Source organism: Triplophysa dalaica, chromosome 12, assembly GCF_015846415.1.
Source record: "Triplophysa dalaica isolate WHDGS20190420 chromosome 12, ASM1584641v1, whole genome shotgun sequence".
In the NCBI taxonomy this organism is placed as follows: domain Eukaryota; kingdom Metazoa; phylum Chordata; class Actinopteri; order Cypriniformes; family Nemacheilidae; genus Triplophysa; species Triplophysa dalaica.
In genome coordinates this window covers 6575570-6594128 of record NC_079553.1, presented here as the reverse complement: position 1 = coordinate 6594128, position 18559 = coordinate 6575570, and the positions used below count along the sequence as shown (strand labels likewise).

At 38.0% G+C, this 18559-nt stretch overlaps 3 protein-coding genes across 3 annotated transcripts; all 3 read right to left on the bottom strand.

Moving 5' to 3' along the window:
- Positions 1-300: 300 nt before the first annotated feature.
- Positions 301-2519, bottom strand: LOC130433173 (transmembrane protein 200A). Its single transcript, XM_056762895.1, has 2 exons — positions 2443-2519; positions 301-1277 (listed from the first exon to the last, which is right to left on the bottom strand). Exon 2 carries the CDS (start codon positions 1271-1273, stop codon positions 458-460), a length of 816 nt encoding a protein of 271 aa, XP_056618873.1. The 5' UTR covers positions 1274-1277; positions 2443-2519; the 3' UTR covers positions 301-457.
- A 975-nt stretch (positions 2520-3494) lies between these two features.
- On the bottom strand, positions 3495-12585 carry l3mbtl1b (L3MBTL histone methyl-lysine binding protein 1b). The gene is made up of 21 exons (XM_056763186.1): positions 12386-12585; positions 10860-10974; positions 10554-10743; positions 10256-10466; positions 10047-10161; positions 9910-9961; positions 9668-9762; positions 9470-9574; positions 9178-9313; positions 7781-7872; positions 7533-7684; positions 7373-7449; positions 7150-7235; positions 6871-6981; positions 6669-6783; positions 6329-6428; positions 6042-6245; positions 5876-5937; positions 5651-5796; positions 5418-5469; positions 3495-5080 (listed from the first exon to the last, which is right to left on the bottom strand). Exons 1-21 carry the CDS (start codon positions 12496-12498, stop codon positions 4941-4943), a joined length of 2469 nt encoding a protein of 822 aa, XP_056619164.1. The 5' UTR covers positions 12499-12585; the 3' UTR covers positions 3495-4940.
- A 996-nt stretch (positions 12586-13581) lies between these two features.
- sgk2b (serum/glucocorticoid regulated kinase 2b) lies at positions 13582-17014 on the bottom strand. The gene is made up of 12 exons (XM_056762473.1): positions 16880-17014; positions 16559-16607; positions 16236-16287; positions 15987-16027; positions 15840-15897; positions 15662-15745; positions 15450-15581; positions 15176-15288; positions 14837-15056; positions 14572-14727; positions 14397-14486; positions 13582-14311 (listed from the first exon to the last, which is right to left on the bottom strand). The coding sequence occupies exons 1-12, from the start codon at positions 16944-16946 to the stop codon at positions 14153-14155; spliced, it is 1221 nt and encodes a 406-aa protein (XP_056618451.1). The 5' UTR covers positions 16947-17014; the 3' UTR covers positions 13582-14152.
- Positions 17015-18559: the final 1545 nt, after the last annotated feature.

Genomic DNA, 18559 nt, shown 5'->3' with positions numbered 1-18559 from the left:
TGCCTTTCATTTCTGAGCTGACATTTGTGTGATCTGTAAGGACCTGCACTACAAACACAATGACACATAGTGCAGTCTCTATTATTTTGAGCTTGTGCGGGTTGGATCAAAAATAGATCAAAGAATAATCGATTATCTGCAGTTTACATGAACAAAAATCTACAATGCGTAATGTCACTATAGACTAAGAGGAACATCATTTCTACGAGGCTGCAAATGCAGACAAAAAAATACAGAATAAATACGACCTCAATTTGTTGCGAAGCTTTGTCTCTTACTTACGTCAGCCAACTATGTATCTCTAACAGAAAACCTGATCCTTTATTCACACTCGTGTCATTCAAAACCTGCATAAGACTCTTTCTTGGAACACAAAAGAAGATATTATGGGAAATGTCTCAGTAGCTTTGTGCCCATACAATTGGAGGTCAATAGGGACCCCCGTGACAATAAAGGCCTACCGATCCTTTAGCTCTGCTATGTTCATCATCAATAGAGATGAATCCGTAGAATTCACTCTTGTTACTTCCACACTTGTAACATATTCCACTCCCATCTTGTTCCGGTACGTCCGTTCGGGGAGGGGCGGAGCCTCTGGGTCTAAGGAGCCAATCAGGCAGTCATTGAGTTTAATGACAGGCAAAGTAAAACTGTCCATGCGTTTGTGATCTTTAAAGGAAGATCCTATCTCTAAGTTCACCTGACTGGAGTTACAAGAGGATGGAGAAGTACACTTAAGGATGGGAAGATCCACATGTTCATCCAGACAATGAATGTTGAGTTCAGACAAGTTCAGCGTATATGTGTTGTCGTTTGATTCTGTTTGCGAAAACCATTTTGAATCACTATTGTTGTGTCTCTGAGTTTGGGGTACTAGCGGTAGGATCTCCTGGTATGCTTGAATTCTGTCTCGTTCTGGTTCTTGGCGTAGTTCTTGGTCCCGATTCTCATAGAGAATTGTATTGGCACAAATAAAGATGAAAAGCCCCACCCCCATGATGACAGGACCAATCAGTTTTAGTTTCTCCGAAGAGGTGCGTCCATTTGACACATGGTGAAGTGGCTGTCGTCGGGGGTTACCGTTCCAATAACCCCCCACAGCAATGCCGATTCCCACTAAAAGCAAAACGCCAGCGAACAGCAAACAAGCCCCTGGTGCAGAACGCAGTCGCAGTCCACCAATCACAGGCCCCGTCTCTTTCTTTAGGGGTGGAGTCTCTGGCTCGGAGACTGTAACAGAGACTTTTTCTGTGGGAGGATTTACCACAGACATTCTCCTGGGAAAGGAAAAAATGGACTACATCTGTATGTGCACACTTTTTTCTTTAAGGCAAAAACTCATACATCTTCATGACCATAGTTTTGTAATATACACAATGAAGATATAAATCTCTGCATTACAAACTGTAGAGTGATATAAAGTGTGAAAGAGGGACAGCAGGTTATGTAAGATGAGGAAGTCACTATAGGACAAAGCAGTACATACCAAAAACAATCATACTAAATAACACATCTATCATTCTCACCCTGAAAGCACAAATATATCTAGGAGACAGCAATTGAATGTCAGCATTTTCATCTGCAAGATGTATTTTTTATATTTTGCTCATCTGCAATACTGTATATGAGATATCTCCTGCCAGATGTAATATAGACGTATATAAGATGTCTGTCAGATGTTATTATAATGATTTAGAATCAAAGATGTTTTTACACACCAGATGTTTTCCAGATCTCCGGGTCTTAAGCAGACATCTTACAGATGTACCTGTGACATAGACACATACACTTCATATCTGACCTCTATAGAATATGTGTGATTATATTCTTTTCTTTGAAGAATTAGTTTCAAGACGTGTTTTATTGGAAATAACTAAAAAAGGAATGAGTGTGAATTTACATCTTTTAAAGCATTCTATGTGATATTGGGGTGTGTTGACAGACAACAACTGAAACACATCAGCCATTTGGCATTAAATTGCTAAATTAATTACGGACAGTGGTCTCTTTATTTAATTTTAAGCTATTGCATTGAAAACATGCATTATTACAGTTACTCAATCAGTTCTTTTCTTTCGGAATAATTTGTCTGTGTTGGAGGCAACTAATCCTTGACAATCCCTGAATGGACTAATCCTTTCTTTTATACGTATTTACAAACACGTATCTCATAAGTTTAGTGCAAATATCAACAACCAGCAAGACAAAAAAATACAATTGCATCACATGCAATAAATAAATAATGCTAACGACGACACGTATTAAGTGCACAACAATGTTGGTGGCACATCCCAAGTGGCAGGTCAGTTTAGCAGATCAGATATTTTACGGTCAATACACAAAAAAAACTCCTTAACAAAACCTTTAGTGAAAAAAACCTTGTTATTATAATATAAGGGTTCTGTTAAATGTCTCGTGCACATAAGCAGCGCGTGAACTCACCTCAGTCGCTTCTCCTCTGGTGACACATGTTTCAGACGCGGAAGAAACTGCTGCGTGCGCTCATCTGTGTTTCTCGAGCGCGAGAGGAGGCGCTTTAAACTTTAAACCCGATATTAACGAGTGAGAGAGTGAATGTGGTTCGAGGGTCATGGGAACATTTGCAAAGGCCCGTTGGGTCCCACGGAGAGTAACCTATTCTTAGACTCTCGATGGATTCAGGGCTATTTTAATTGTTTTATCACTCATTTAGATTGTTAATGATTATTACATCAAATTTTTAAAGGGACAGTTCACCCAAAAATAAAAAGTCTGTCATCATTTACTCACCTTCGAGTTGTTTTAAATCTGCATACATGTCTTTGTTCTGATCAATATAGAAAATATATATTTGGAAGAATTCTTAAAACTAGACAGTTCTTGGACCCAATTGACTACTGTAGTAGGAAAATTTGCTTTACTTTTTTTGCCCTGTTCAACAAACAAGATATTTTTAAGAATTATAGCAAACCGTTCTGGAGCATTTTGACTACAATTATTTTTTTCCTACTCAAGCATCTACTTTCAAGCATTCCTCCAAATATCTTTCTCTGTGTTCATCAGAACAAAGACATTTGTACAGGTTTGGAAAAGCTAGAGAGTGACTAATTCATGACATAATTTTCATTTCTGGGTGAACTGTCCCTTTAACACACTATTTTTAGAAATACTGTTTGGATAATTAGGTAAAATGTAGGCTATGACTGAGTGCCTTGGACTAAAAGTTTGATATTTTCGAACATTCCCAGTTGTTGCTGTTAACCTATGTTACAGTATAGAAAATGCATCACCCCCAGTGGAACTGACTAATAAGTAATACAAATATCGATGTATAAAAAACATCTACCTCATCCCCAGTGAACAAGATATAAAACAACTTTGCAATATTTGTTACTCGAAGCTGTAAGTTGGTTCATGAGCAAGTACTGTTGTGTTGTGTAGTTTTGTAAGAAGACACATATAAGAAAATGCATTCCATATGCATGAGTAATAGAAGATTATGAGAACTGTTTTGTTGGAAATCATTATTTATTTTCCTCATTCCATCTATTCACTCATTTATACAGGACTGTCTTTATGTCCCCCAGACACAATCCGACACATATGAGACCACATTTGTATCTACAAAGAAACAAGCACACAGCGGCAATGAAAACAAATCAAAACCAAACACAAACCTACACTTCCCCTGACACTAACCAAACCATTGCGTTCATCAAAACTGTAGGCTCAACCATAGCATGCAAAAAGCCTTAATACTTTTTAATGAAGGTTCTCTATGCAGACTATGATATATTTTGTCTTTTGTAAGTTTCGCACAGCCAACTTTAAGTACCAGTGTATTAAAACCATTTTTTATATGGAGCAACGGCAACCACTATACAGATGTACAGTCACAACTTTGAAAGGTTCAGTTAGATGATGCTGTGAAGTAAGTTGTAGCAGAGCACATAACAGCTGTATTATACAGCAGATAGGTTACCAAACAAAAGAATGCAAGCGTCTTATTTCAGGAATGGTTGTACAAGGCACAATGTCAGGGTCTCGTAGGCTTAAAATATACCCAGTCACACACCTACACATTTCTATTCGTAATTCTATTTGCAGCACGTCTATAGAGTTAGCACACTGACCCATTTGTATACAATTTCATGAATTTACACATTTTCAAATGTATTTTACAGAACACGTTTCCTTTAAAGTAAATACAAACTTAGACATTCAATTCCATATTTGCCCAGAGCAAGAATTCCCTGACATTAGATGCAAGCACACAGTTATACAAATACCTCGCACACACATGCTTGCAAAACACTCACTCAAGTCTTTTTCTCTCACACACAAGCATACAAACTCGTAAACACACAAGCACACACACAATCCGACTGCCCTCTAGTGGTCTCAAACAGGCTAACATAGATTCTTTGGGATGAGTGTCACTGTGTGTTCAATTACCATCAAAGGTCTTTTTGCAATTCTTAAAAAAATCACTTTTTACATTTCAAGTAAAAGCTCCACTACTGTGGCTTTTGTTCGTGCCTCTAGCGTCAAACACACTCTCATTTTAGTAACCATAAAATCATAAATATCAAGAATGAAGGAATCCAGTTTAAACATTTTAAGGTGCCTCAGTATGGTGTACTCTCCCCTCCTCGATTCTAACATAAATCAAATGACTTAAAATAAACGATAGGGTGGGCGCTACACAGATACCATGAGACAAGAAACTCTGATTTTTCTGATCACCTCCAGTTCCAGCTCACCTCGTTTCAATTAGATGATTTGTCCATCAACCAACTAATGTGACCAATGATTTAATCATTTGCTTATATGCACTTTGAGTACTTTAAGGACTGCATATTATATTGGCGGCAAGTGCAACCTTCAGTCAAGTTGTTTAAGTAGCAGTTGCTTTGAGGTGTAAGCATGTGTCCAGTTTAATAGTTTAATAGGGTGCATGTCTACTCCTCATCTGCGCTCTTCAGCATTAGGATACAGTTGTAGATTTTGAGAGCGGGGCCGAGCTTGATGCTCAGTATCTTAACAATGTCTGATTGAGTTAGGAGCAGGAAGGCCTCACCATCAATTTGCTGTGGAGCAAGAATTAAAAAAGTTACGTTTATTTCTAAAATAAATGTGTTTAAAATTCTATGTTGACATTAAATATATTTTACAAAAATGTAGTAAGGAGTTAATTTGCAAAAACAGATGTTGAATGTTAAAAATCATGTTTTTTATTGTGCGTTCCAATTAATATCAATCAACTGCAGGTTGTTTTGATTAGGTAATAATAACAACTTGATAATAAAACTTGTTTTTTAAAATTCAAAAAACTATTTGCAAATTAACTCCTTCCTATGATTTTTTGTCATTTTTGAGTTTTCCATTTTTCCACATTTCAAAAATGACACTTAATTTCTTTATTTACCTCCTTCCTAAGGTGGCAGCATGCTCTCTGCAGCCAGGTAACTCTCTCACAAAACTTGCAACCTGGCGTAAAAAACGCAATTATTTACATTCATGCATTTGGAAGACATTGTTATCCAAAGAGATTTTTAGTGCATTCAATTACATCCGTCCCCTAGGATTCAAAGCCATGACAGATGCAGCATGGTTCGATGATAAACCTGTTTTAGTGCATTTTTTTCTAGTCTGGTATCCCAGCCGTTACCTCCTCTGTGTTCCACTTGCCCACGCTTTTGGCGGTGAGGCCTAAGGCTTCAGGCAGTAGTTTACCATGTTTCTCCCAACAAAGCTGAAACTTTGGCGGCTCCCATCCACAGAAAACAGACTCGTGCAGGAACTGCGGCAAGGAATCTAGCATACAAACACAAATAAATAAAAGATGCCATAATATAACACTTCAATGATGAGAGAATGTTTTGACAATCTCCACCTTTTCCGTCACCTTCCTGCTTCACTTGAACTGCTTTAACACATTTGGGAGCAGTGACAGCCCTAAAGTACAAAAATGACAGAGAAAAAAGTTTGTATGCGTGAGTTAAAGACAGATGATACTTTTTATAACTGCGGATATGCAGGCATTCTACTCATACACTGACCGGGGTTGTGGGCACACGTCCGTGGTGGTGTCAGGGGGTTCCGGGGTGCTGGCGATGGGTGTGGGTATGCTCGTCTGAGTGAGCGTTTCTGCCCGGCGGTGACGTGGGGGTCCGCTGAGGGTCACTGGCTTCTCCCCACTCAGTCTGTCTGGCACCAGCCCATCCTTATTTAGATTCAAATCGGAGTATGGACAACTCACCATTCTTAAACAGAGAAAGGGAAGAAAGACTGGTTTGTACTTGAATCCGCAGAATGAATCTGTGTTTGTGTCATGTGTGTAACTTACGTGTAGTGTGTTCCATAGCGAGGTCCTCTAATGTGTCCAACCCCGTTACATCCCGGGGTAGGGCAGCCTTGTCCTAGAGGGACTGGAGAATCTGGGGGACCTGAAAGAGTGCATAACAGAGCAACTTTATCAATCTATATTGGAGGAGGGGAAAATGTTGAAATTTCATAGTATTACCATACAATAAATAAATAAATGACTGATTGATTACAATGGTTAAAGGAAAACTACTGCTCAACAACATTTTTTTTTTAAATATAAGAATAAAAATACTACGACATTTTTGTTGCTTCCAACATGTTCGACACTATATGTCTGTATGTGTAGATGAGTATGTTACTATTAGAGTGTTGTAGAGGATGACCCGTCTTCTGACACCAGCCTACTGGATGCAGCTCTGCACTATCAGCATCCAGCCAATAGTCATACTCATCCATCCAGCCATCAAAATGAATCTGTACCAAAACACAGTGTTAGAAAAGACATACCTTCAGTACATAATTATTGAATATTTTTTTTTAACTAAATATATGTATATAAACCTTGACTCTGTGGTCATCTGTGTCAGAAATTGTAGTAACACGGATAAGCATTGCATTCCGCTTGTCTACGGCCTCCAGCTTCATCCCAGTCTGAAAGCCATGAGGAGGCCTCTGCGTGGGAAAAGGATCAGTGGAAAATTAAGACAAAAAGGACAATAAACCATCGGAGAAACACATTCAATTTATCTTTTTGAACGTGTTTTTGGTTTTCCGTAAAAGAGAGCAGATCAAATGAATATCTATAGCAGTATAGATAGCAGTAAAAACATTAAACCTCACCTGTTTAAAGGCTCTGGCTGGTGCAGCCTGTGTTCCAGTTTCTTCAAGGTACTTTTCCCAGGAGAAACTCTTTGGATGCTTATATTCTATTACACAATAACAGAAACATACCATAAATATCACTGACATCCTTTTTACAATCTTTTCAAAAGTCCAAATAGAAAACTAATCTGAAAAACCAACTAACCACAGAGGAACACATTAAACCAAAGCAGAATCTCACCTGCGGGTGTGGTGAGTGTTAGCCCCACCTCCTCACAATACCCCACCGGGTGGATGTACGGACTGCTGGCGTCACACCTGACCACAAACAGAACAGATGTCCATCCACACTCAGTCACAGGAAAAGTCAGACACAAGCACAGTTCTGTTTCCTCTTTTACCAGTAATCATACGTATCATCCCAGTTGTCAAAGTGGATGAGGAGCCGGTTGTCGACGGCAGCAGAAATGGTTGCTACGCAAATGAGTGACGGGTTCTTCCTGTCAACTGCTTCCAGTTTCATCCCCGCACGGAATCCTGATGGTGTGACTGACTGAATATGACATTTAAGACAACAACATGATCTCAAGCAACTCTGAATATCTTAAATATGTGTTTGTGTGTGTAGTGTGGTAGTAGTGAGACTTACTGTATTAAGACTTTTGAAGAGATGTTTGGGAGCCAGTTGACCCCTACAGTTCTTAACGTATGTGTTCCAGTTAAACTCGCCATCTCTGCATCCTGTGACCAAATAGTTAACTCATAATGTTACAAATGAACATAGTAGTCTGCACGTAGTAGTCCTAATCTTTGACTTAAGTGTCAAAACATTCTTAGTAAGACTTTTTTAAGAGTAGGAGACTTTTAGTAAAGTTTAAGACCGATTCTTAAGTTCTGACTTAAGTGTTGTAAGTAAAGGACTAAAATGATTAAAACACAAAATTACCGCCCTTGACCTCTGAATCAGCCAATAGGGAGCCTGCAAGGGTGCAGGATGGCACCCTTTATTCATGAATGAATCAAGACATTACATTTTTTATTAATCTATATTAACACCTGCAATCCATAATTTATTTGAGAAAAATAAACCTAAATTTAGTTATTGGGCAAGTACATAAAAATCAGCGTTGAAAACATTCTGCCTACCTTCCCCTAATTTACAACGTTTAACTTTTAATAGTGACTGATATATTGAGCTGTAAAATTTTGTGGGAGATTTAACATGGTTGACCTATATGAAGCTAAATACATAAAGTAACCTGCAATTTCATTTTTCAAACAGAGATGGTGACAGAGATGCAAAAGTTAAAAAATGCATTTTCAAAATTATATTTTGCCTTAAGCGCAAGGATGTTACAATTATGTTTCCATTTTGGCGTGGTTTCATAAACTTTTAATTGAGTTTTAACAGTTAATTTAAATAATTAAGCTGGTGAATCACATCATATTACATTCACAGCTGTAGGCTATATAAAGAAAAGACCATACCTGAAAATCCTTAAAAATGGATTTAACCATATATATATATTATTATATTACTTAATTGAGTCCCTGTCAGCATATCATTCCAACATATTCTTTCTTTGTTGTTTAGTCCATGGTATCTCCCTCTGTACTGCCATCTTGTTACTCTTAACTAGGTTAGGAAACCTCTTCAGCTCTCTTAAATAATTTAGGGGCTGAGACCTAGTCTTAACACTTAAGAACCTTTATGAATCAGTATTATTCTTAAGTCTAAGTATTTAATTCAGGAAGTCATTCTTAGAAATTTGACACAATTTAAAGTAAAATTTTACTCTTTTACATACGGTTCCAGATTTTTCTGCTAGGGAATGCAACAATACACCTTAATTTCTTTTTATTAACATTTTTTGCAATGAATTTTCATACTAAAAGTTAATAATAATAAAAACTGCAATAATCAATTTGTCATCAAATAATTATTAATACAATTTGATCATTATTTAGAATTGTATAATATGACAGAACATCTATTGTATGGTGCTACAGTAAAGCTCAGAACATTCTGTTAAGTGTACTGTATACCTTTTGGCAACAACAGCTTCAGTCCCATTTTCTCACACCAGCCTGGTGGCTTCACCTCCCAGGAGTCAGCATTTACCCAGTAGTCATAGCATTCCGGGTAACCATCAAAATGAAGCCGGATTCTATAACCTTGCACCTGGGAAAATCAAAATGTCAAGAAAGCATTAAATATATACAGCTGATGGTTGGTCATTAAAACTATATTTACCTCTGCATTACTTTAAAAATCATAACTTTCATTTACATTTAGTCATTAAGCAGACGCTTTACTTAACAGGTTACCCTGCCTTACCTCTGCAACAGTCAAAACACAGAAGAGAGCAGGATGGCAAGGGTCCAATCCCTCCAGTTTCATGCCAACCTTAAATCCATTCCTGCTCTGGGGGAATGCCTGGTGCTACAGAGCACATGCAAACAAAGATTTCACAACCATTCATTCATAACAAATGATGCATAAAAACCCAAGTAACACATTTCTCATGTTTCTCACCTCCTTAAAAAGTTTAAAGGGAGCAGCAACTGCTCTCTCCTCCTCAAGATAAGCTGCCCAGCTCCAAGTTTTCTTTTTAACAAGAGGGGCTGTTGCTATGGAAACAACATCACAATAACATTTTTATATGGCTTTAGAAAAACATCCAAATGATTATGTATAACTGGTAACACTTGGGATCCAAATCAATGAGAATCGGTCATCAATATAGACTTCTGATATGTAACATGGAAGCTACCAACCCAGTCTCGCAACTTTAGCTGCTCGTCTTCCCTTTGATGATTTAACCTTCTCCTGAAATACCAGACAAAAGATCAATACAGTATAAAACACATCTCATTTTAGTACATCCTGTTGGCAATAAAAGTATGTATGTTACCTCCTCTTCTTCTATATTGTCCTCCTCTTCATCTCCAGAATCCATGAACATCTTCTTCTTCCTTCTCACACGTTTACCTAAACGCTCTCCTTCAACTGCCTCGGCTGGGGTTGATCTACACACACACACGCTCAGAGACTTAAAATATACCATTAACATGCACTGCTTGCAACAAAATGAGTTCTGTGGGTGCCAGCAACCACATGTACCTGCCACTGCTGGGCTGCACACAAGGAGCGCTGCAATACTTTCCCTGGAGGAAAGACTCCCGGGGACCAGAATGACCACAAGACCTGCAGTTAGCCACTTCGGTGACAGGAGCGACCACTGCATTGGGCACTATGGTTATGCTAGGGTTGGCCTCGGTGTTGGGGCTCCTTGTGCCATTGCCAGCTGTTTGCCTGTTTGAGTCAGCTGAAACTGAAAGATTAATAAAATGGTCAAATTCTACCTGTTATGATCTGTTATGATGATGTTTTAGTATATGTGCATGCTATTTGTATTTACCCGCAATATTTGTCTGAAGATCTGTAGTGGACTGGGGCACTGCTGTCTGACTTGAAGGTTTGTTTTGTTCAGGGCAATGACTGTTGTTTGGGGTTGTAGTTTGAGGCTGGGAGTCTGTAAGCCCCTCCTCTTTCTCTTTAGGCTCCGCCTCTGTGACCATCTCCAAGGTGCCAAATTCTGTCATTCGAAACTGTGAAAAAACGTAATATTTACACAAAATGCAACAATATGTTAAGTTGATAAGCTTGCAATAATTGTGTCAATAATCTCTATGATTTTCAAGGTGTAATACACATGCATCTGTACCCGAATGTCACTCCCGGGCAGCGTGGCAATGCCATCCTGCCAGTCAAGAGCACCCATCATGTCAAATTCTGCTCCTGTGGCAGGGCCATCACTGCTAGATGCGTCGGCCATCTTACTACAAAAAGGTATAACAAGTGAGAAAAATATATATTATTATTAATGTTTATTGTTTGTATATTTATAATCATGCAACAAGGGAGACTGTCAAGAAACAGTCCTAAACTTCTCTTACATCAATGCATTTTGTAATAAACGTCATAAAAAGACAGTCATTTAAGACACTACTATAATATAACATTAATTGTTACAAATTGCTCGAGTTAAATCGTTTCCCGTTTATAATGATCATTCAAGCGCCATGTTATCTTGATACAAATAACTTGCTGAAAACGCTCGAGCTCGCAATGACAAGAAGGTTCACTGAATTAACAAACGTAGGTTTGTAATGTCAAACTGAAATGACGTGATGTTTATAATCACTTCCATCTGCGGGGAAGGAAAACAATTACTAAGACCTCGGCATACGGTAGCTCAACATTCAATGTTTTTACTAAATCAAACAAAACTGTCGTTTTTGTTATTCAAAAAAGACGATCGCTGGATCTGTGAATTCGTTCCTGTCTTTGAAAACCATGTTTTGACTGCGCCGGATGAAACAACCGCAACTCGGATTTACGAAATACATGAGCGTCGCCTGTAGTTCCACAAAGTTCCACGAGAGGGCGGCTGCTGCTAGCGGTACATACTGCACCAAGCACTTAGACGACGCCAAAATTGTGTATTATACTTATTTGCAATATTATTAGTTGTGGACTAGTCATGTCTATGCACTCTCGCTCTAACACATGAACTACTTTAAAGGTTACTAACGAGGAAAAGCGATGAAAAGTAAAGTTAGACGAACAAGTTCAGCTTTTCCTTGTTTTTAAAGAATCTCATTAAATATGTGCTTTATACGCGCGCAGACAGTTACGGCGATATGTTTTAAGGCATATATTCGAGATGAATATGTTTTCAAAAGAGAAAATCTTAATTTACTCACATTACCGTTTGTAAACGGGGGTAATACTGTAATAACGTTCTTGACCTGTCTTTAACATTTATCAAAATGTTAACAGACTGTACAGTAACGACACACCATATATACAACGGAAGGTTTAATTAAACATTTGCATGGATGTTGCAACTGATGACGGGATTTATTCTGAGCATAAATAAAGTGCAATGCGCGAGCGCCCATTAGCATTCGACTGACACACAAAATGGCGGAGATAGCAAAGGGCCGCCGACACGTTTAAAGTATGTAAATTATTACAGTTTGCTGGTCTTTTAAACATCACCCGGACCTTTAACTGGCAGAGGAGGGCTAAGCACACAACTTGTTCTAATAAAACGCAATGTTTTCCCTTCCGTCAACAAACTCCTTACTTTCCCCTTGTCACGGAATGTCGTTAGCCCGACTGATAGCCCCGGCTAGCTGTAACATTAGCAGGGCAGCCTACAATAAACCAAATCAACAGTTTCACCTGCTTATTCCAAAGAAAAACAAACTGCGAGGCACTTTGAAGAAGTTGCCATTCATCCGCGTATACACATAAATACTCGCATGCACAGAAGACCACCAAATAACAAATTGCATGCTTTTAATTTCTTCTGCACAAACTTGTCACTTGAATTTATCTTTACGGGTTTTGAACCTCGCTGAAAATATTCGTATTGGTTGAAAACTGTTAAACAAGAAACGCACTCTGCGTTGATAATGTTGTTTACTACGTGGGTGACGACGTGAACGTTATATTTATTGATAAACGTGCAACTCACCTCGTTTCTCTCGTAACTCTTATTTAGAGCTGGATGGTGCCGTCGTTGCGCATGCGCGGGCGAATATGTCTATGGCCAACTTCTACAACCCCGATAAACTTCATCGCTACGTACATTGTGTATTAGTATAATAAAGAAATAGAGAGATTGAGAATTCACTTTGTCTCTGCGTTTCTCGAGACACCTAGAACCCGACGGTGTTGCTTAAAAGCAAGTGAATCTCTTAATATTGCAGATTGGGAATTTTGTTATGTCCTAGCTACATTTAACGAATTTTAACTAAATTGGGCTTTCGCAAGTATTCAATTTCAACATAGCCTTATAATTGATTGCTTGCTTTAACGTAGTGTATTTAGATATATGGGTTTCCTATAACGTTACGTTGTTCGTTTTCAGACATTGGAGTGGCGATCATGTCTGATCTGATTTCCTGAAACTATCACGTGTTCATTTTATTCCGCATTCTTTTTTATTAAATATATTGGTGATATGCATGAATATAGAAAAGTCCGATTTATATTTTGTTCAACAACATCCCGAGCTTAAGGCATTAGATCAAAACAGCGCGTTTTGAACGCAATGTTTTGAGTTGACAGGATGCATAGAAGCATTGTTGCTAGAGTAGCGAACAGGATGACTGCGACGCCATAAAACACCACAAGGTGGTGATGTAAGCTTAAAAGTGTCAGTTTGATGGGTAGAATTTATTTTCTAGAGTTGCTTTTACGATGAAATAAATCAGCATTAAACTGTTTATAAAAACTGTCATTTTAACTACGCAGTCTCGCGTGATAGACTTCAGCTGTCTGCGAATGACAGCTGAGTGCTTTGGGATTGTGACGCAGATGTCATACTTTAAAAGTCTCGGTTACTGCATGAAGTATGCGCTTGAACACAACTGTGAATTGTGAGTCGGTTACTTTTTAATACTTTTTCAAACACATTAAACTCACCACAAAAAACGTATGAACATAAACATTTAAGCATGTAAATTTATTCATTTACAATCCAGACATGATTTTACTGCTTTAACCAATTCTATATTGATAGCTTAAAGGGTAGTCTGCATAACCCTTCCTTTTTAACATTCCTTCCATAAACTTATTCACTTATATGACTTGTTAGTTACATTTTAAAACAAACATTTGGATACGGTTTACTGTTTCTCACATGTTCGGTCATTATAACAGTATTCTGAAAAACGGTGTTTATTTCATTACAGACACATTTGTTTATTACAATATTGCTAAAAAAGAATTAAATTACAATACATTAACGTTTTGAAACACAGTCAGTGTTGATATAAATTCTGCAGTTATTCTCAAATGCATTGGTCCAACTAACACTTAAAGGATACAGTGTTTGTCTAAGCAAATCATGATTGGTTCCATTCTTTTTCCATTTGCTATCTAGGTTGTAGAAACATGTTCACAGGCTGATAAAATGTCAATTGGTCTGACAGAGCTCTGATCTCAGTGCCCACGAGTCTGCGCTGACAGTGAGGAAGTATTTTCACTGATGTAGGTGAAGCCAGGAAAGGTTGCTCCATACTCCTCACATGCACCTAATGACTGCGGAACAGGAAGATCTGTAAACCTTGGATCAATGTTTGTGAGGTCACCAGGGCTAGACTGAAAAATATATAAACATATCAATTATTTAATGAGTTACCAATATCACATCTGTTTATTTCCCACAGTAAAGACTATATCCCACCAGAGAAGGAATGAAAGGGGGTGGAATTTTCTTTGCAACAAGCTCGTCCCATTGAATAGAGGAGAAAAAGGAGTGGGACTGCAGCTCCACCTAAAACCCCAGAAAGAAAATTTAATTTAGCCACACAGAGTATAAATTTGCTTCAGAGAGTGTGTGAATGTGCATGTTCATGTACCAGATCACGCTTGGCTCCTAATCTCTTGGCCCGGTCCCTGTTTAGTAGTCTCTTCAAAAGATCTCTGGCTCCACTAGACACTCCAGGTTTCAGTACCAAAGGCTGATAAATAATATTTTTAAGCATCTCAAAACGATCTGCACTGTAGAAGGGTGGCTAGAAAAGAAAGAAAACGGTAAGACACACACTAAAAACACGTTATTTAATACATTCTCTTTATCTGTCTATATCTCCTACATAAGCGTGTGTTGTTGGGTTTGCTTACCTGGCCATAAAGCATTTCATGCAGAACGGCCCCCAGTCCCCACCAGTCTACGGTTCTGTCGTACTCTTTCTGCTCGAGAACCTCGGGTGCCAGGTACTCTGGTGTTCCACAAAAGGTCCTAGTGGTATCGCGCCCTGCCACACCCTCCTTACACAAGCCAAAGTCGGTCAGAACCACATGACCTGCAGAATCCAGCAGAATGTTTTCTGGTTTCAGGTCCCTGTGAGCGTGTGAGGAAGATGTATTACGGCAAATCTGCTGGAAGTTTTTTTTTCTCACTTAGTATGTATGCATGGGCTTATCCAAATTGGAAAAGCGCAGATATTTCAATGTTTTTACCTATAGACAATATTCAGGGAGTGTAAGTATCCTAAAGCACTGGCCATCTCAGCAGCATAGAATCTGGCTCTGGGTTCACAAAACACCAACTCCCTCTGTAAATGGTAGAAGAGCTGCAAAAAAACAGACATTCATGAACACATAATGTCCATATTTCACTTCTGAATTGGTTTATATGTTTGCACTGAGTTGGATTATCTTGTCATAACCACCTGACTTCATAAACAGATTCAAAGCTACTGTATAAACCCATGATGGATGTATGTAAGCACACCTCTCCTCCACATGCATAGTCCAGCACAAGGTACAGTCTGTCCTTAGTCTGAAAGCTGAAGTGGAGCTTCACCAGAAATGGATGATTGAAAGTCTTCAACAATACTCTGTGCTCACACATGACATGTCTTTCCTGTAAATAACAATATGATAAGTACACACAAACACTCCAATAAATTAACAAAAGCAACAACAACAAAAATATGTCCATACCTCTTTCCTTGATAAGATAATATGTTTCTGTAGGACTTTGACTGCATAGTGTGTACCATTCTCCCTGTGTTTGGCCAAGAACACCTAAGTAAAGACCGGTAATCTGAGTTCAAACACGTTCTACGAATACAGTGTATAGCAAATACCAGGCGATGTGAGATTTTATAAAGTCTGGTACCTTGCCAAAGCTTCCTGTCCCAATGACCCTTAAATAATCAAAATCAGCCGCAGATACCCTATAGTGATAAAGAAAAAAACAAATTTATATGTAATTGTAAGATAAATCATGCACGTAGAGAACATTTGACATGAGAACTCCACTTACCGAGAATGTAGCTCCTCTGTTGGTGGATCACCGAAACAGACCTGTGAGAGTGACAGAGAGTCGGCAACTTACTCTAGTGATATATGAAACCTCACAGTGGTTCTCTTTAATGTTACATCTATAGCTTGCTGTGTCAACTAGTACAGCAACTCAATCAGGCAGCTGACATGACCTTATCTTTCAGAACGTGGTGGAGAACTCAAACTTATCTGTAGCATATGCAAGGGAAAACCAGTTTGAGATACTTACAGCTGCTGCTCCATCATCCTCAGATAGACTCTCAGATCGCAAGAAATCCATTCTGGAATTAAAAAAAGAGTGTGTGAGGAAAATAAACTGAAATGGCTTTATAAGCTTTCATGGTTTAAATCAAAACAAAAAACTAGTATTCAGTTCAAAGCGGTGCAGTGAAAAATGCTTAAATGTCACACAGACAGAGATAATATTCAGCTCTGCATTATTGTCATCACATTGTGCGGAAATGGCAGGCAAGCAGTAGCCCATATACAAGCATATTGCTGCTTTACTTTTAGCCTACAGCAGCGGAAAATGATGACTAGGATGAAACTTACTGTCTGTACATTGAATAGCTGGATCCAAACTTCTTGTCCTTAATTAAAGCTTAAAGGTAAAACATCACAATAAATTTGACAAAAAGAGACACAACAATATTTTTAATTCATAAAATAGATTTAGCTTCATGTACAGCCTGATCTAAAAACTTAAATAGGCCAATTAAATATGATTAATTTATAACTTATTTTATTCAATATTTTATGCAAATAAGATATAGCCTTATATTTTGAATCATTTTAGGTGAAGATTAAATTGGATCAACTTTTTAAAACACATGTCTAATTATTAAAGTTAGAGAAATAAGTTTTTGATCTTACCAGTAAAATATGAAACTATGCCTTTCATTTTTGCGTAAGTGACGGGAGCTTTAGTCCTTTTAACCATTTCTCGACAAGGGGCACCGGCTGTTAGTCCGTCAGTATACTGGAGTCTTACCGGTTAGTTCTGGTTGAGCGCCGCTTCATGAGGCGGAACCGTGACCGGCTATTTTTTGATAAACACGTGGTGCCTCCGAAGGCTGTGTCGTCACGTATCCCGTTATTCGCTTATTTCCCCCGTGCTTATAGCCGCATTGATCTCTCTCTCTCTCTCTCTCTCTCTCTCTCTCTCTCTCTCTTAAAAAATGTACGCAAGTTTAAAGTAAATGACTTGAAACTGCCCAGACGGTACAGGAGGACTATTTGACTTAAAAAAAAAAACATTATCTATCTTACCTCAGACATAGGCCTAGTGTGGTTGAACTATCACACTTTTTACTCAGTGACTATTTCAATGTGTGTTTGATAGCCTATGGGCCTATTTCATTTATCATACTAACTGACTCTGAAAGTTTATAGGCTTTCAACTTTTTTGATAAAAGTATCGCTTTGACCTAAATAATTTACTTAGGCTATTCTCCTTTTATTGGCCTACTCCCCCTGAGTAAATAAATATTTCAATAATTGAATACCAGATTTGCCTGTTTAACTTCAAAAACATTTATTATTTGTATCTGTTTTAGGGATTTTAGGTTTCTAAAAAAAACTTGCTGTAAATAAATTGGGAAAATATATATAATTGAATATTATATGATATCATTTAAATGAAATATAACAATGTACTGTATATCATTCTAAATGTTATTCATAGGTCCAAATATGTTGCAATTGATTGTAATACAAATTTTGCTGTAAATAATTTAGATGAATATTTAACATTTAAAACACATGTGACAACTTGCTTCATCCGGCCATTTATAAAAAATACCATCATCTCCAAGGCTGTCACTGAAATTCTGATGGGTACCCTGTTTCCCACTTCAAATAGGTTGGGTACATCATAGAACATGTTGTTGTCCCACCATCCCAGGGCCCAGCCTATAGCATTATTACTTCTTTCATAAAAATGTTTAGGCCTTGCTTGCCTTTAAGCCTATAACAGCTTGCACATTTATCAAAGGCTTTTATAGGTTGCCCTAGAGGGATGAGGGTTTCATAAATGTTTTTGGATAGTCCTGCCAATATTCTACCTTCTGATACATAAGAAGAAACCCACATCAACCTGTCCAATCTTTAATCAATTAAAGGCTCTCTTATTGCAATGTTGGCATGTTAACCGTCATACTCAGCCAACTTTACAGGTTACATAACACAGATGCCTCCCTGTCACCAAAGCTAAATGCGCATATGGAAACACACAAGCATACGCATGAAGACATTGATACTGGATGTTAAATCAGGCGAGGGAACACTGTGAGCACATATTTGACCCCTGGACCACAAAACCAGTCATAATCTCATTAAAATTTAGATTTATACATCATCTGAAAGCTAAATAAATAACCTCTCCATTGATGTGTTTTTTGGAAATCATAATTTTTGGCCAAGATACAACTATTTGAAAATCTGTTATCCGAGGGTGCAAAAAAATCTAAATATTGCGAAAATCACCTTTAGAAGTTGTCCATCAGATGCGCTGTAGCAGGCTGTTGTTAAGAAGAAACAGGATTGTTTTAATGC

Bases quoted from the DNA above. Each gene is read 5' to 3' on its own strand.
- LOC130433173 (XM_056762895.1), bottom strand. From the start codon at position 1,273: ATGTCTGTGGTAAATCCTCCCACAGAAAAAGTCTCTGTTACAGTCTCC.
- l3mbtl1b (XM_056763186.1), bottom strand. From the start codon at position 12,498: ATGCAATTTGTTATTTGGTGGTCTTCTGTGCATGCGAGTATTTATGTG. The intron at 10,975-12,385 runs GTGAAACTGTTG...ACCTTTTTGTAG, and splicing joins TTTTTCTTTGGAATAAGCAG to TAAGATGGCCGACGCATCTA. The intron at 7,685-7,780 runs GTAAGTCTCACT...TGTCATATTCAG, and splicing joins TCTTCAAAAGTCTTAATACA to TCAGTCACACCATCAGGATT.
- sgk2b (XM_056762473.1), bottom strand. From the start codon at position 16,946: ATGGTTAAAAGGACTAAAGCTCCCGTCACTTACGCAAAAATGAAAGGC. The intron at 16,608-16,879 runs GTAAGATCAAAA...TTTACCTTTAAG, and splicing joins CATAGTTTCATATTTTACTG to CTTTAATTAAGGACAAGAAG. The intron at 14,728-14,836 runs GTAAGCAAACCC...TTTCTTTTCTAG, and splicing joins ATGAAATGCTTTATGGCCAG to CCACCCTTCTACAGTGCAGA.